The sequence below is a fragment of the Sprattus sprattus genome (assembly GCF_963457725.1).
Source record: "Sprattus sprattus genome assembly, chromosome: 17".
Classification (NCBI taxonomy): Eukaryota; Metazoa; Chordata; class Actinopteri; order Clupeiformes; family Clupeidae; genus Sprattus; species Sprattus sprattus.
In genome coordinates this window covers 24,740,400-24,755,399 of record NC_137915.1, presented here as the reverse complement: position 1 = coordinate 24,755,399, position 15,000 = coordinate 24,740,400, and the positions used below count along the sequence as shown (strand labels likewise).

Here is a 15,000-nt window from a genome sequence, read left to right as displayed (position 1 = left end):
GATAGCTCTGGACAGCTCTGAGAGGCATTTCAAATTCTATCAGATACAGCGGACTCTTCTGGGAAACGAGTCATAGTGATCCATCGGTCCAAAGTCTTCTGCTTATTAGCGCAGGCTTTGGGAATCAGCTGTTCTTCCTGAGCTCGCTGAATCAGCTCCAGCGCGGGAGATCTCAGCTGCTGCCGCTCCTCCTCCTCCTCCTCCTACAGGGCTCTGACCTCCACGGCTGTCTGCCTGCAGGAGTGGGCTCGCACCGACGGAGAGAGCTATCTCACCCCTCACGGAGCCAGAAAAGAGGGGCTAAGTAGAGAGAAACGGGGGGAAATCCCACACAAACACCCGCCACCCGTTCCAAAGGCTTTAGGGCCCCTGGAGGACTACAGATCGCAGCACACATTTCGGCCCAATATTCCATGATTTGTCTTTGCCATCAGTTCAGCCTGATCCAAACAGCCACGCCTGTGCTGCGCTGTGCTGTTGAAGGGTGTTGGGCGCTCCACGTGCAGCTCCACAGGCAGTGCTGCAGTACGCTCTTATTATTAGATTTGGCACTCGCCATGTCATAACACCAGCACTTGCGGCCAAGTGTACAGAGCTGTATACGAGCCTCGCCAGAGAAGGACCCGAGATCTGAAGGCTTTTACATGATCAGAGGGGACAGACTGAGCAAAAGCATTACAAATTAGGGAGAGAGCCAGAAGTCTGCTTTACGCTTCATCAACATACTTCTGACACAACCTGTCTACCCTAGAGGAGTTGTGTACTTATGTGACATCAGAATGAGAGTTTTGGAGACTGTCTAAGGCTGTCTATAAACTCAGGAGGTTGAGGGGTCGAGGTTTTGGCAGAGGGATAAAATAGCCCTAGTAGGCTGCCATGTTTTTTGGCAGACATAACTTCACTTTCAAATATTATTATAGTTTTCCTGTTTCTGCTATTCAATATATGCTTTATCTATGGTTTGTTTTTTAAGTCTAGTTCCACTCAATAATAATAAAATATCTTCCACGCAGACATTTCAATATCCATGCCTCCTTTCTTTCGGTCCGCTGCAAAGACATATCTACAACTTTAACCAAACATCTCCATAGTTTTTAACATGCCATGATCTATCGCTGGTTGAACTCATCTGTTTGTTTACATTTCATGAGTGCCTGAGTGTGATTCCATCAGGCCTATCAATCAACATTAAATGTAGAGCATTTTTCAGACCTGAAGGAGTGAATGGAAGTGTATGGAGTGCGTTAGTGGTAAGCTACATAACAAGGCATGTGTTAGTCTATAAGAAATTGTCATTGTGTGTGTGTGTGTGTGTGTGTGTGTGTGTGTGTGTGTGTGTGTGTGTGTGTGTGTGTTTTCACTCACCTTGTAGTATGTCAGGAGGAATGATCCCTGCCTGCACGGGTGTGCGGGTGATGATAGTACAAGGAGAGGGCGTGTCCATCAGGAGACTCACCTCCCCAATGGACTCAAACGGACCTAACTGCCCAACAACCATACAGTTGATGCGGCCCTACACACACACACACACACACACACACACACACACACACACACACACACACACACACACACACACACACACACACACACACACACACACACACACACACACACACACACACACACACACACACACACACACACACACACACACACACACAAATACAGGATAATCATGCACAATGTACATAATAACTCTGATTACAGATAACAGAAAGGTGGAAGTAAGAGTTATGAAGATGCAATCACACACCACATTGATTTAAATCAAACATTATGGGAGGTGAAAGCAGTGTCACGTTCATAAACACACAAACAGACACACACACACACACACATACAGGATAAACATGCACAATGTACATGATAACTCTGATTACAGATAACAGAAAGGTGTAGGTAAGAGTTATGTAAATGCAATCACACACCACCACATTGATTTAAATCAAACATTATGGGAGGTATAAACACACAAACACACACATATGCTCACATACTCTCACAGGCACACACACACACACACACACACACACACATACATACATACATAGAAACATACACACCCACACACACACATAACCCAAACACTGGCTCACCCTCTTCAGTGGTTTCATCAGAGCCCCGATATCTTGCAGGATATTACACTCGCCCTGATGAATGAAGGCCACAAACTGGCACACCTTTCCCTCCTTAGCCAGCACTGCATGAGGAGTAGGGGTCTCTCAGTACATTGGGCATGGATACTGGATACTGTAATGTATGTTTGCAAATAGATAGAGTATGTATGCAAACTGATACTGTTTGTGTGCCTAAGATGTAAAGTATGACGTTAGTTTTCCGTACCATGATTAGCAGGGAAATTCTGCATCTGGATGAGATTGGCCAGCTTGTGGATAGGGAGTCTTGGCCAGTTCAGGTAGAAGTTGCAGCGCTTGATCAGACTCTCTTTCAATTCAAAGGTTTTTCCCTGGAGTTCCTGCAGGAGTGGATGAGCGTACCGTCTCGTACCGTAAGGCAATACAGGCTCAAACAAGAAATTCTGTTTCATCCTCGTAGATACTGACACATAAATTATTTCAATAATAAAGTAAATCATTTATAAATCTTTTTCTGTGTGTGTGTGAGATGGAGAGAGAGAGAGAGGAAGGGAGAGAAAAGGAGGGAGATAAAGAAAAAGACAGAGAAAAGGGAAAGAATGTTACCTTTCTCAGTTTGGCATAGCTGGACTGGGGTATCTTGAGGATCTCGCATGGTTCTTGGGTCTGCACACACCGGATCACCTTAGTGCTGCTGGACTCCTCCGGGTTCTCTTGAAGTGAACCGAAGCTTCCGCCTGCGCCAATCTAGAGAAGAGAACCCAGGAATATTCTAAGGTCAAAAAAATATTTAAAAGATCTTTTAACTATCATTCAGAAGGATCCTTCACAGGTAAAAGGTTCTATGGAGAACTTTCTGAGTTGTGTGTGGACATGGCTGATCCTCACCTCTGGTTTCTTTTCTTCAGGAGAGCTGCTGTCTGAATATGGCCTCACTGAACCCCTCAGCACTATGTAAAACCCACTCTCCACAAATACTGCACAGATGGAACCGAATATTTTGTGGAGAGGAGAGGACAGGAGATGAGGGTGAGTACAAAAGCAGGACAAAAGCAGATATGAGAGGAGAGAAAAGAGAGGATTGAATAAAATGGGTGAGGAAAGTTAAGGGGTTTAGATGTAATGAAACCTCAACGATCTTCAGTGTGTGTGTGTGTGTGTGTGTGTGTGTGTGTGTGTGTGTGTGTGTGTGTGTGTGTGTGTGTGTGTGTGTGTGTGTGTGTGTATGTGATAATTCAAACATTCAATATGGGAACAAGCACGCTATCTGTGTGTGTGTGTGTGTGTGTGTGTGTGTGTGTGTGTGTGTGTGTGTGTGTGTGTGTATGTGCATATGTTTGTCTCACTGATGTGGCCCCGATCCAAGGTCTCTATCATGACAATTCTGCTGATGTAGTGCAGTTCCGGAGGGTCAATCTGGTCTATCAGTACAGGGAACAACTTCAGCGCAGACTGGATCAGCTGATGCTCCGACTGTGATCGCTCTACAGGACTAAAACACACGCGTACACACGCACACATTAGCATAGATACTAGGCACGTCATATTACCAGAAAATGTGTTCTCGATACCCAATTCGATACCACGGTAAAAATCAAAAACAAAACACTGTGTTTGTATTTACTTCAACATACGCTCCATTATTAAAAACATTTCAACATCACAAACAACTGTGGCATGTAGCTTTCAAATATTTAACAATAATAAACAATACTGGGCTTAATTATACATAACTTTTTATGACACATGTAGCCTAGCATACACACATGCACTAACACACACACACATACAGACCTATATATACTCAGAGTGCAAGCAAATGTTCAAATTTACTAACATATTGACAGAACATTAGACCAGAAATATTTATTTAAAATGCAAACATTATATTTTTTATATATATTAGGTTAGCCTAAACAAGGTAGCCTTTACCATTCAGCCATTGCAAATTTTGTACAGAACATAGCTGGCTAGAAAGCGAAAGCATAGCTGTCGCCCCAGCTGCACCACTGATAACAAAGCGTTTTTTGTAATTTTTTTAGATCAGTGTTCTGTGCTGTTAGGCATGCGTCTTCTTTTGGCATTTAATTACAGACTAGAACATCTGTAGGATAGAGTGTGGATCGGGCCGATTTTTTCTGTCCGAGCCCGGCCCGCGTCCAACAGAGTAGTGCGTAGTCAATGTCTCAACTGTCTTGACTAATGACACATTTACGTACGTTTTTTATGAATGGCCTGCCTTTACTAAACTCGGGCATCAACAGAGAAATGCACTCGCTCACACAAAAAGGCGCTGTTAAACGCAAAAGCGCGCACAAGAGGGCCAATGAGCATATTGAAATGAAAAGAGTATTCACATTGCAAGAACTGAATGAAATATCCTACACATTACACACACCAGGCATCTGCTAGGCCTAAATAAAACTCACTTTATATGCTACATCATATTTATTTTTCTTGAAAACTTTAAGTGCACTGCAACTGCTATTCGTTATAAAACTATCAACATAGTCCAACCGTCGAGGATTCATCTATGTTGTTGTGGAGGATAGCATCAATTATATTTCATTAAAACTTCATACTTCTTACATTGGACATATCCAACATCGCATCGACTACTAAGCAGAGATATCTCCATGCAGAGTAGAGTATCATTTTAACTCTCGAGATGACAGTTTCTATTTAACCTCCTCCATGAAGCCAGTGTTCCGCCTGTTGCGTTGGACAAATTCCCGCCACAGGAAGAAGGCTGTTATCCTAAATGTGATTTATTTTATTCTCAAAAACAACCTTCTGCATCATGTGAAGCAGACATGTTGACTTCACTACTTATTAAGATATTTTAAATATGGAATGTTCACCCTGTAAGCAAAATTACGTCCCCTCGACGTCCTGTAATGGTCTCTCTGAACGTTCTAAAAACGTAAATGTGAATGGTTCCCTTGACAACTCAAGGACGTTTTGCACGACGTTCCAAGACCGTCCCGAGGACGTTGCGGTGACAACTGGGAAACGTTTTCTATAGGTCCTGGGGACGCTATGCAGGACGTTGCAAACACCTCCCGAGGGCGTTGTGGTTACGTCTGGGGAACGTGTTTCTATAGGTCCTGGGAACGTTCTGCAGGAAGTTGCAAGAACGTCCTGAGGGCATTGTGGTGACTTGGGAAACGTGTTTTAGACGCATACACATAATATGTCTATGTTTTAGACGTCCTGGGGACATTATTCAAGGACGCACCGCGGACGTAGCAGGCACGACCGTTTTTGCTGAGCTAAATGAAGAAAATAAAAAAATAATAGATCGCGGAGCCGTCATTTTGCTTACAGGGCGCACACACACACAAGTTCAAGTTCATTTATATTACACATTTCACACAGTGGCGGTCCGTGCATTTCACGACTGGGCCTTCAGCGATGTCCTACACGATGTTAAACTGAGTGAATCCACCTCCTAATACTATCATTATGACGCCATGGCTCTCGAACCATTATATTTATACAGAAAGGCAGTATAAGTGAGCATTGCATCACCTTAACATAGTCGAGTACAACAGACTTTATTAATATTTCCGGAGCATTTAAAATCAATACACCCGTATTAACAATACATTGAGAGTAGTAAACTCTCAGTTATATGATCGCTTGGATATTACTGTCACTACTTAAAAATAAAAGGCGATTTTCAGGGATTAGTCTACAAAGTTGTATTAAGTCTACCGAAAGTAGCCTATGAGAGCTTAAACAAGTTTGTCCACTAAACATCGCATTGTCCCACCTGCAAAGCAGTTTCATTAAACTTCCCATCCTCACGATATCCAGTTTTTCTTGAAAGTTCCGTCTTGAAAATGGCGTTGTAATTGTATCAAAAACTGGAATTATCAAGTTGGTGTAAACTAGTTTATTTGAGTTGGTTAATGTAATTATATTTAGTCTTACCAATTGAAACAACTAGCATAATAAGCATTGAAACCGATGTACGTCGTTTTCCGTTTTCGCATTAGCCAGCTAAACTGAGCACTGAAGCACTGCACCGGTCTGCCTCAGTATCCAATCAAAGGACGTTTACGTGTCACGTTCAACGCGAGGAAAGAAATATTCCGGGCCTTCTAGAAGGCCCAGTGTCGCCAACTCGAAATCTGATTGGTTGTCACAACTGTCTGTTTCAGTTCATTCAACTTAAATGAACTGAAACAGCCAGTTGTGAAAACCAATCAGATGTACACGGGCCTTCAATGTGAATTCTGAAGGCCTCAGGGAAGAATTCTGTTCTCGGGGAAGGTTTCTCGGAGCGTGGCAACACATGATAGCTGAAATATGATTGGATGAAAGCTCTAACATAAATTAACAACGCTGGAAGCTATGCAATGAAGATAATGGACTATGAGGAATAATTGAATACATATTTATGAAAAGAAAATATTAAAATTAAATGTATTTATTACATTTATTTTCTGATGATGTTTAGGCCAGCAGAGAAGGCCTTGAAGGCCCCGACGGACCACCACTGATTTCACATGATATGCATAGACACACACACACACGGTTACAAACTTGATTGCAGGCATGGGAATTGAACCGTAAACCTTCCTATTACTAAACCACATTGCTACCCACTGTCTAACACTGTCTGATTACTATTGTGTCACTTTAACACGTTTATCACAGTGTGAGACAGCCAACAAATTTAGTCATTTTTTTCCGAGGGTTTGAGGAAAAGCATATTGTAGCGATCTCAGTCACTACGCATTGAGGGTTTTCCTTAATGATTCCTTTTTTTAATTAACATCCATGGCACGTCCCTGGGCAGGGAGGCAGAATAACAAGCCAAACTAAGAATGATGAAATAAAATAGATATGAATGCTTCTCTACTGATCTGTGCTATAAATGTAATGTCTGCATGATTCCAATGCATACATAGGAAGGTCTATGAAGTGTCTAGCTTTAACATTGAGCTTTCCACAGGCCTTCAAAGATGCTGCAACAGAACGTAGAGCTCACCGGTCAAATTGTCTGATTGGAATTTCTTAAAAATCCCGTCTCGCAAACACAATCTGGATTTGACAACAATCCTAATATTTAAGCCTATAAAGCAAACGTGTACTGCCCTTATTATGTTTTAAAGGAACAGGCTAATCTGCCGTTAGAAAGTTATTTAACAACACGCATATGCTGCATTTTAAATAAAGTGCAAACCCTCGGTTTCAAACGAGGAGCGAACTGAGTGAGAAGGATCCAACATGGCCAAGCAGGCTAGCCTTAAAAGCTTTTTTTCAGAGGCCAAGCACAACTGATGAGGGTAAGCCGTCTGACGAGGATGAACCTGTAATACCTGCAGTGTTGAGTTTGAAAGGGTTTCATTTTATTATAGCCTACTGTCTCTGCCCGTGCGTTAGCGCGCAGGAGCCGAGAGCGGTAGGCTTGCAGACAGAGATTTGTTATAGCTGGCACTCGCAGCATATTGAAAATTGGAGCTGTGAACTTAGTTCAACATTTTGAATTATGAACAATTAACTGAGCTAGTTCATGTAGAAAGTGAACTTTCCAAACACTGAATACCTGAAGCCCTAAATGTTCGAACAGCATCACCAGAGAAAAAAGCAGAAATGTCGGGCGTTTATGTCGTTATGGAGTGACAAGTTCTCTTGGCTAAGGTGCGAGGTAATTGATAGTCACAGTAAAATGTTCTGTTAGCACTGCGAAAAGGCGATGCAAAGGATTCACAAGAGGGTCGAATAATTTAGGAATCTCTGCTCTCATTGAACAGAGCAATGACCATGTTGCTGCGCTCATTTAAACGCCACAGGTTGCGATTAAAGGCCACTTATGCGCATCAGACATTAAGGTTTTTGTTTCCCATTGTAAACTTAGGAAAATAAACATGTTGCATTCTAAACTACCTGATTATGTTATTATTTAAGCTACGCAGGCCGTCAGTTTTCTTCAATAGGCTAATTTAGAAGCAGAAATAGGTCAGATATTTGTCCGGCTTATCATTACACAATGTCGGGCAAATGAAAAACATTTTTCTCTATCGGAACCTCTGGTTCAGAGAGGACCATCAGAGGACGTCAAGGGGGCAGTTTTAAGGCTCATGCGAACGTCCCGCAGTGGACCACAGGTAAAGGTAACAGGGACGTTTTTGAAGGACGTTCTGGGGACGTATGCTGAGAGACCAAATAAGAAGGTTCCCTAAAAGACCGTTTTAAGGCTCATGCGAACGTCACGCAGAGGACCTTCAGGTAAAGGTTATGGGGACGTTTTTAAAGGACGTCCTGGGGACGTGTGCTAACAGACCAAATTATAAGGTTCCCTAATAGTCCGCTTTAAGGCTCATTCGAACGTCACGCAGAGGACCTGCAGGTAAAGGTTACAGGGACTTTTTTGAAGGACGTCCTGGTGACGTGTGCTGAGAGACCAAATTATAATGTTCCCTAAAAGTCCGATTTAAGACTCATGCGAACGTCACAGGAGGACCAAAGGTAGACTGTGAACGTCCTGGGGACGTTCCCTGTTTGCGGGGCAATGCCTTATAGTGCTGATGTGTCAGAGTGCGACCCGAGCCCGAGTATTATTTCTAAACATTTGGGCGAACCTGGCTGACATTTTCCGACGGGCCCGGGTCGGGTATCCAACCTCTACTGTAGGAGTATAAACTGCCACCGTCAGGTCCAAAATAACTGGTACTGTACAAACGGTACTGTAGAAAAACGAGTACCATAAAGGCAACAAACACACACAAATATCCCTCCACCACAGGCGCGTCGCACCCGTGGGGGATGTGGGTGTTTTAACACCCACACTTTTCCCGGTGAGAGGGTTCAACACCCACACTTTTTCTGCAGTTTTTCCACAGTTTTGCACAAATGCCTTGCGTCGAACTGCCGCCGTAGCTACGTCGTAGGCTGTGTGAACAGAACTGCGTCCATAGCAACGCTCTGTTTTTCATGGCAACGGTGTGTTATACTTCCCAGCGGTCTTAACAGACCGCATTCTACACTGGAATTCAACCAATAGTCCAGTGCTTTTAAGAAATGTAATATCTTTAGTGTTTGCCGTACACGTGTTATCACCGTTAATGTGTTACATCAATGTAAAGCTTAACTCTTTAATACTGGTACAAATTGCTATCGTAACTAGGTAGATACAACCTGAGCTAACGTTAGCTAACTGAACCTATCATTTACAGTAACATTAGGCTGTTAGCTAGCTACAGTAGCTAGGTTGTCTTTTGTCATTTGTGTTCGTAAAGTTTAATGTCCGGTGGCATTTTCATCTCTTTTTATATGCCATTACTGTAGCTATATATGCGTAACGTTAGCAGATATTTAGAAAATGGTGTGTTTATCAGGGACCAGGTAGGCCCAAACCCAGGAAAGGTTAACATGTCACCATAACGTATACTAAAGGCAGCTGGTGCCTGTTGAAGACAGTTTCACTCTGTATCTGACCAGGCCCCTCTGTGTAAGTACCATGTAGCATTCCCCCGAGGCGCCCGGTTTATCAGGCCCAAGGGCAAGGGCATGGGTACTGTTTACGTGTTCCTATGTGTGTGTGTAATCCTTTGGTAGAGATGTTATACATTCTATTTGGCTTACGTAATTATACTGGCTGTTAAATTAGGCTGTGAGCCAGACTCGGGTCGATCAGAGCAGGAATCACGAGAGACGACACCATCTCCTCTCCAGGACGGATCCACGCAGGCTTGCGTGTGCCCTGAAAGAACTCTGTTATACTTAGGCTCAGAAAAGTACTTAGTGATATTTCTTGTCTGCTACAATAAATATCTTTGGCTCTGATCCGAACCATCTCAGCTTCCTTGATTGAGAACTCTGTTATACTTAGGCTCAGAAAAGTACTTAGTGATATTTCTTGTCTGCTACAATAAATATCTTTGGCTCTGATCCGAACCATCTCAGCTTCCTTGATTGAGACCAACTGTAAGATTCTCTCTATATTTTAGTCTAATACTCTTAACTACAAAAGGTGGTTCTCGTTGGTTGTAGAGTGGAGTCTCAATCAAGGAAGCTGAGATGGTTCGGATCAGAGCCAAAGATATTTATTGTAGCAGACAAGAAATATCACTAAGTACTTTTCTGTATGAGTGCATAAAGAAGGCTTTAGCTGAGATGGCAGTGAGTGAGTCTGATGCGGCTAGTAAGGCACAGGGCTACTACTGTATGTGCTACTTTGGAGATCACAGGGGAGTTGGAGGTTTTGAATATGTCCCTCCAGACCAGAACACAGACCCTAGATGGTATGATTTCAGCTGTTGCCTGAGTTTTTAGGCTCTTTACACAAAAGCAACAAGAATGTGTGAGACACTCCATCTCACTCCTATTGCCTATCCTCGTGTCCATATCCCACCTCAGCGCTTCACAGGTAATGCTCCTGCACATGTACATGTGTCCCCTTCTGACTACTACAGGACTGAATTCTGGATGTTGCTGACATGCAGTTTAGAGAAATATTTGAGCAGGAGGGAATGCAAATGTTAAGGCACCTGGAACAAGTTCTCTTAACTGGAAAGATACATGGTGTTGTCCAACAGTACCCAGACATCAACCCAGACATCCTCAAAGTTCAGCTTGCATTGTTCAGAATGAAGTACAGCTTCCAGTCTAGTACTGAAATTGTTGCTGTTATTCAAGGGATGACCCCAGAGATCCGTGGTCTCTTTGACCAAGTCTAAACAGTGACCCGACTCCTCCTAGTTGTGCCTGTGTCATCAGCAGAATCAGAAAGGAGTTTCAGCAGTCACCGGAGGCTAAAAACATGGCTTCGCAGCACCATGACCCAAACACGCCTCAACAGTGTTGCTGTGTGCAATGTACATAAAGACAAGCTGGACAGGGCAAAAAGAAAAAAGATTGCTGAACAGTTTGTCTCCTGTAAGGAGGGCAGAAAGAGCACTTTTGGTTCTTTTATATAAGGTAGAGGTAGTTGGTCATATGTTCAATTGGTCAGTTGGTTGTTGGTTGGTATAACAGTACCAGTATATACAGTATGTATACATTTTATTTTAATTTTTATTGTTCTTAATTTATATTGTTTGTATATTTGTACTTTGTAACAAAAATAATTTCCCCCTGGGATTATTAAAGTATTTCTGATTCTTTAGCAAGTCTACTGTTGTGTATTTTCACCAGAGTTTTGACTTATTTTTCGTGTGTTCCGAGTGTGATTTTAGGGATGCTTTTTATATCTTGTATGTTATACATGTTGTACACCTCTGTCATTGTATCCATTGTTTCTATTGTTAATAAACAAATCACATCCATCCCCCTCACTTTTGAAACGCTTGCTACGCCCCTGCTCCACCACATACACACACACACACACACACACATCTGTATGCATCCAAACAACGAAATGTACTCATACAAGCGAACACACACAGAGATCAGGGTTGCACAGAGTACTGTACTTTAGCATTCGAGAAATCAAGCAACTAATACATACATTCCCGAGCTTCTACATTAACATGGACTACTTGTTAATCATTGAATGCTAACGTGAGACCTGAAAAAGGGGTCAGTTTCTAAATACTGTTCATTTAGTATGCTATTGACTACATTACGGCGTTGTTTGGAGCAGGGGGTGAAGCAGTTTCTGCAGGGGAGTTGAGAGCAGAGGAAAAGAGTTGATGAGTGTTTTGGATGGTGCTGGAAAAGCTCTTGCATAGCTATTGCATAGACCACGTTATAACCCCACCCAAGGATGTCAAGTTTTACACAAGTTCTTGCAGGCACTCAGTTTTCAGTCAAGAATGGCCCAAACATCATGGAGACGGCGGCGCGTCTAGACGCAGCAACCACTCACGCTTCCGAAAATACAGTGTTTTTGTTTATTTAATAAGTGTTTGTCCGAAAGTTTGTCGTGTTCGTCTCGTCTGTCTGCATCGGATTATAAGGACAGTCAACAGGCTCTGCTAGACATCTGCAAGAGCAAGATTTACAACATATTTAATGTAATTAGCAAGTGAAATTATTATTGTTAGGAACTTTACCATGGAAATAGCATCGGATTACAAGTACAGTCAACAGAATCTTCTAGACATCTGCAAGAGCAAGATCTACAACGCGTTGGATACTACAACAGAGACAAACATCAAGGAGCTCGGATTACTTCGCCAGTCCATGATTACACCGGACCTGACTGCGACTACAGCTCCGATAAAGAGGCGTCGGAAACGGTGTGCAAGGAGGCAGAAGAGGGGAAAGCGCGGAGGTATCCGAGCTAGGCTAGCGTCTAGCCCAACTCGCCCAGCCATACCATCCATCATCATGGCTAACGTACGCTCCTTGGACAACAAAATAGACCATATACGACTGCTGAGGTCAGCAAATCGGACAGTGAGTAACTGCTGTGTGCTTGTTTTCACTGAAACATGGCTTAATGACAACATCCCGACTCCGCTGTACATCTTGAGCAGCTTATATGCTATCAAGCGGACAGAGCCCACGTTAACGGATGTAAACAACGCGGTGGAGGAGTTTGTGTTAACATACGTGACGCGTGGTGCCAGGACGCTGTGATAGTATGCAGACACTGTTCACCACTGGCGGAGTTTTTGATCGTAAAGTGCCGTCCGTTCTATCTGCCAAGGGAATTTACTGCGGTTTTGCTAATCGCGGTATATAACCCTCCAACCTCCTGCAGCGGTGACAGGAATGAGGCACTTTGTGAACTTTATCAGGCCATCAGCGAACAACAGACAGCACACCCAGATGGATTTACTATTGTCGCTGGAGATTTTAATCATGCTGATCTTAAGACTGTCCTACCAAAATTTCATCAGCATGTCAATTTCCCAACAAGGGAGAAAAACACCTTGGACTTGGTCTATACCTCATACAAAGGAGCATACAAGGCTTCCCCCCTCCCCCACATCGGACTTTCTGACCAACTCACTGTTATGCTAATGCCAGCATATAGGCCCAGAGTGAAAATGGAAAAAGCGGTTCGAAAAGAGATTACAGTGTGGCCGGATGGATCAAGGTGTGCTCTTCAGGACTGTCTTGAGACAACAGACTGGGGCATGTTCAAGCAAGCAGCTACACTAACCACATAGACAATGAGGAGCTTACAGACACTGTTTTCTCCTACATTCGTAAATGCACTGATGATGTAACCCACACAAAGACCATCATCACTAGGGCTAACAAGAAGCCATGGCTGACTGGAGATGTCCATCGGCTGCTGAGGGCCAGAGACAAAGCCTTCAGAGCCGGGGATAGAATTGGCCTGAGAACGGCGAGGGCCAGCCTGTCCCGTGGCATCAGAAGAGCAAAGCAGGACTACTCAAAAAAGATAACCAGCTACTTCAAGGACAGCAGAGACACGCGCAGCCTGTGGCAGGGCATCCAGACCATAACGGATTATAAGCCTGCATCATAGACCTGAGACGACAACATCTCTCTGCTCAACGACCTCAACAGCTTCTTTGCACGGTTTGAAACAACAAATAACACAAGCCCACAAAAAACGACATGTGAGAATGCTTTTCATAGACTTTAGTTCAGCTTTTAATACAATAATCCCACAAAAACTCATCTGTAAACTGGACCAGCTGGGGATCAACACCTCCCTTTGCAATTGGATTCCGGACTTCCTTAGTGAGAGGCCATAAGCAGTGCGAGTCGGCAACAACACCTCGAGCAGCATCACACTCAGCACAGGGGCCCCTCAAGGCTGTGTGCTCAGTCCCCTGCTCTTCACTCTGCTGACTCACGACTGCACACCAACCTACAGTACCAATCACATGGTGAAGTTTGCGGATGACACAACTCTGGTGGGTCTCATCACCAAGAACGACGAGACCCACTACAGGAAGGAGGTTAACCTTTTGACCACGTGGTGCAGAGACAACAAAGGAGATTGTGGTTGACTTCAGGAAAAGCCACACTGAACACCCACCACTGACCATCAAGACAAAGGAGATTGTGGTTGACTTCAGGAAAAGCCACACTGAACACCCACCACTGACCATCGATGGCGCTGCTGTGGAGCGAGTAAGCGGCACCAAATTCCTGGGGGTGCACATCAGTGAGGACCTCTCCTGGGCCACCAACTCTGCATCACTGGCGAAGAAAGCCCAGCGGGGCCTCTACTTTCTCCGCAAGCTCAAGAGAACAAAAGCTCCCATTCCCATCCTGAACAATTTCTACCGGGGCACCATTGAAAGCATCCTGTACAGCAAGAAAGCACTGCAACGCATAGTGAACACAGCTGGTAAGATCATTGGTGCCCCACTCCCTTCCTTGCAACACATTTACACCACCCGCCTCATCCGGAAAGCTACCTCGATTGCGAGTGACACCAGCCACCCCGCACACAGTCTGTTCAGCCTCCTACCCTCTGGAAGAAGGTATAGGAGCCTCCGTTGCCGCACCACCAGACTCAAAAAATGGCTTCATACACCAAGCGGTCAGGCAGCTAAATTCTCTCCCCTCACTCCCCCCAGCCATATCCTCCAGTCTGCCAGAAAGCTGAAACCCCTAACCCCCGGCCCTCTCCCCCCAAAAAATCACTCAGGACTCTGCACTTTTAGCACTTGTTGACGTTTAAGATTGTATTACTTATTTATGAATATTTATTTTTACTTAGTTTTAGGAAATGTCTAGTCTTATCTGTTGTGCCTGTTGTGCCTGTGCCTTATATGTTTCACCGTGGGAGAGTGGGAAACGTCCTATCGATTCCTTTGTATGTCTTGACATATTAAGTTATTGACAATAAAGCTACTTTGACTTATGAAAAAAGAGTCTCTTGAACTCAATTGAATTTTTAATAAGTTGGGCTATATGCTTTGCTCAACGTGCTGAGTCCAACCCCAGTATATTTCCATAGAACCCCAGCCCCACCCCCTTTTCTAAAATGATCTTCTTGTGCAATCCCTAACAT

General features: G+C 43.8%; 1 protein-coding gene across 1 annotated transcript in view; it reads right to left on the bottom strand.

The window, feature by feature from the left end:
* Positions 1 to 15,000, bottom strand: part of cnbd1 (cyclic nucleotide binding domain containing 1) — a gene marked incomplete at both ends in the record, with an annotated part of 22,256 nt that overhangs the window by 1,546 nt on the left and 5,710 nt on the right. The window contains 6 exons of the mRNA XM_080855444.1: positions 1,366 to 1,513; positions 2,100 to 2,203; positions 2,347 to 2,479; positions 2,706 to 2,846; positions 2,988 to 3,076; positions 3,446 to 3,591. Of these exons, the coding sequence (XP_080711570.1) occupies positions 1,366 to 1,513; positions 2,100 to 2,203; positions 2,347 to 2,479; positions 2,706 to 2,846; positions 2,988 to 3,076; positions 3,446 to 3,591 (761 nt within the window). The remainder of the gene's footprint in view (positions 1 to 1,365; positions 1,514 to 2,099; positions 2,204 to 2,346; positions 2,480 to 2,705; positions 2,847 to 2,987; positions 3,077 to 3,445; positions 3,592 to 15,000) is intronic.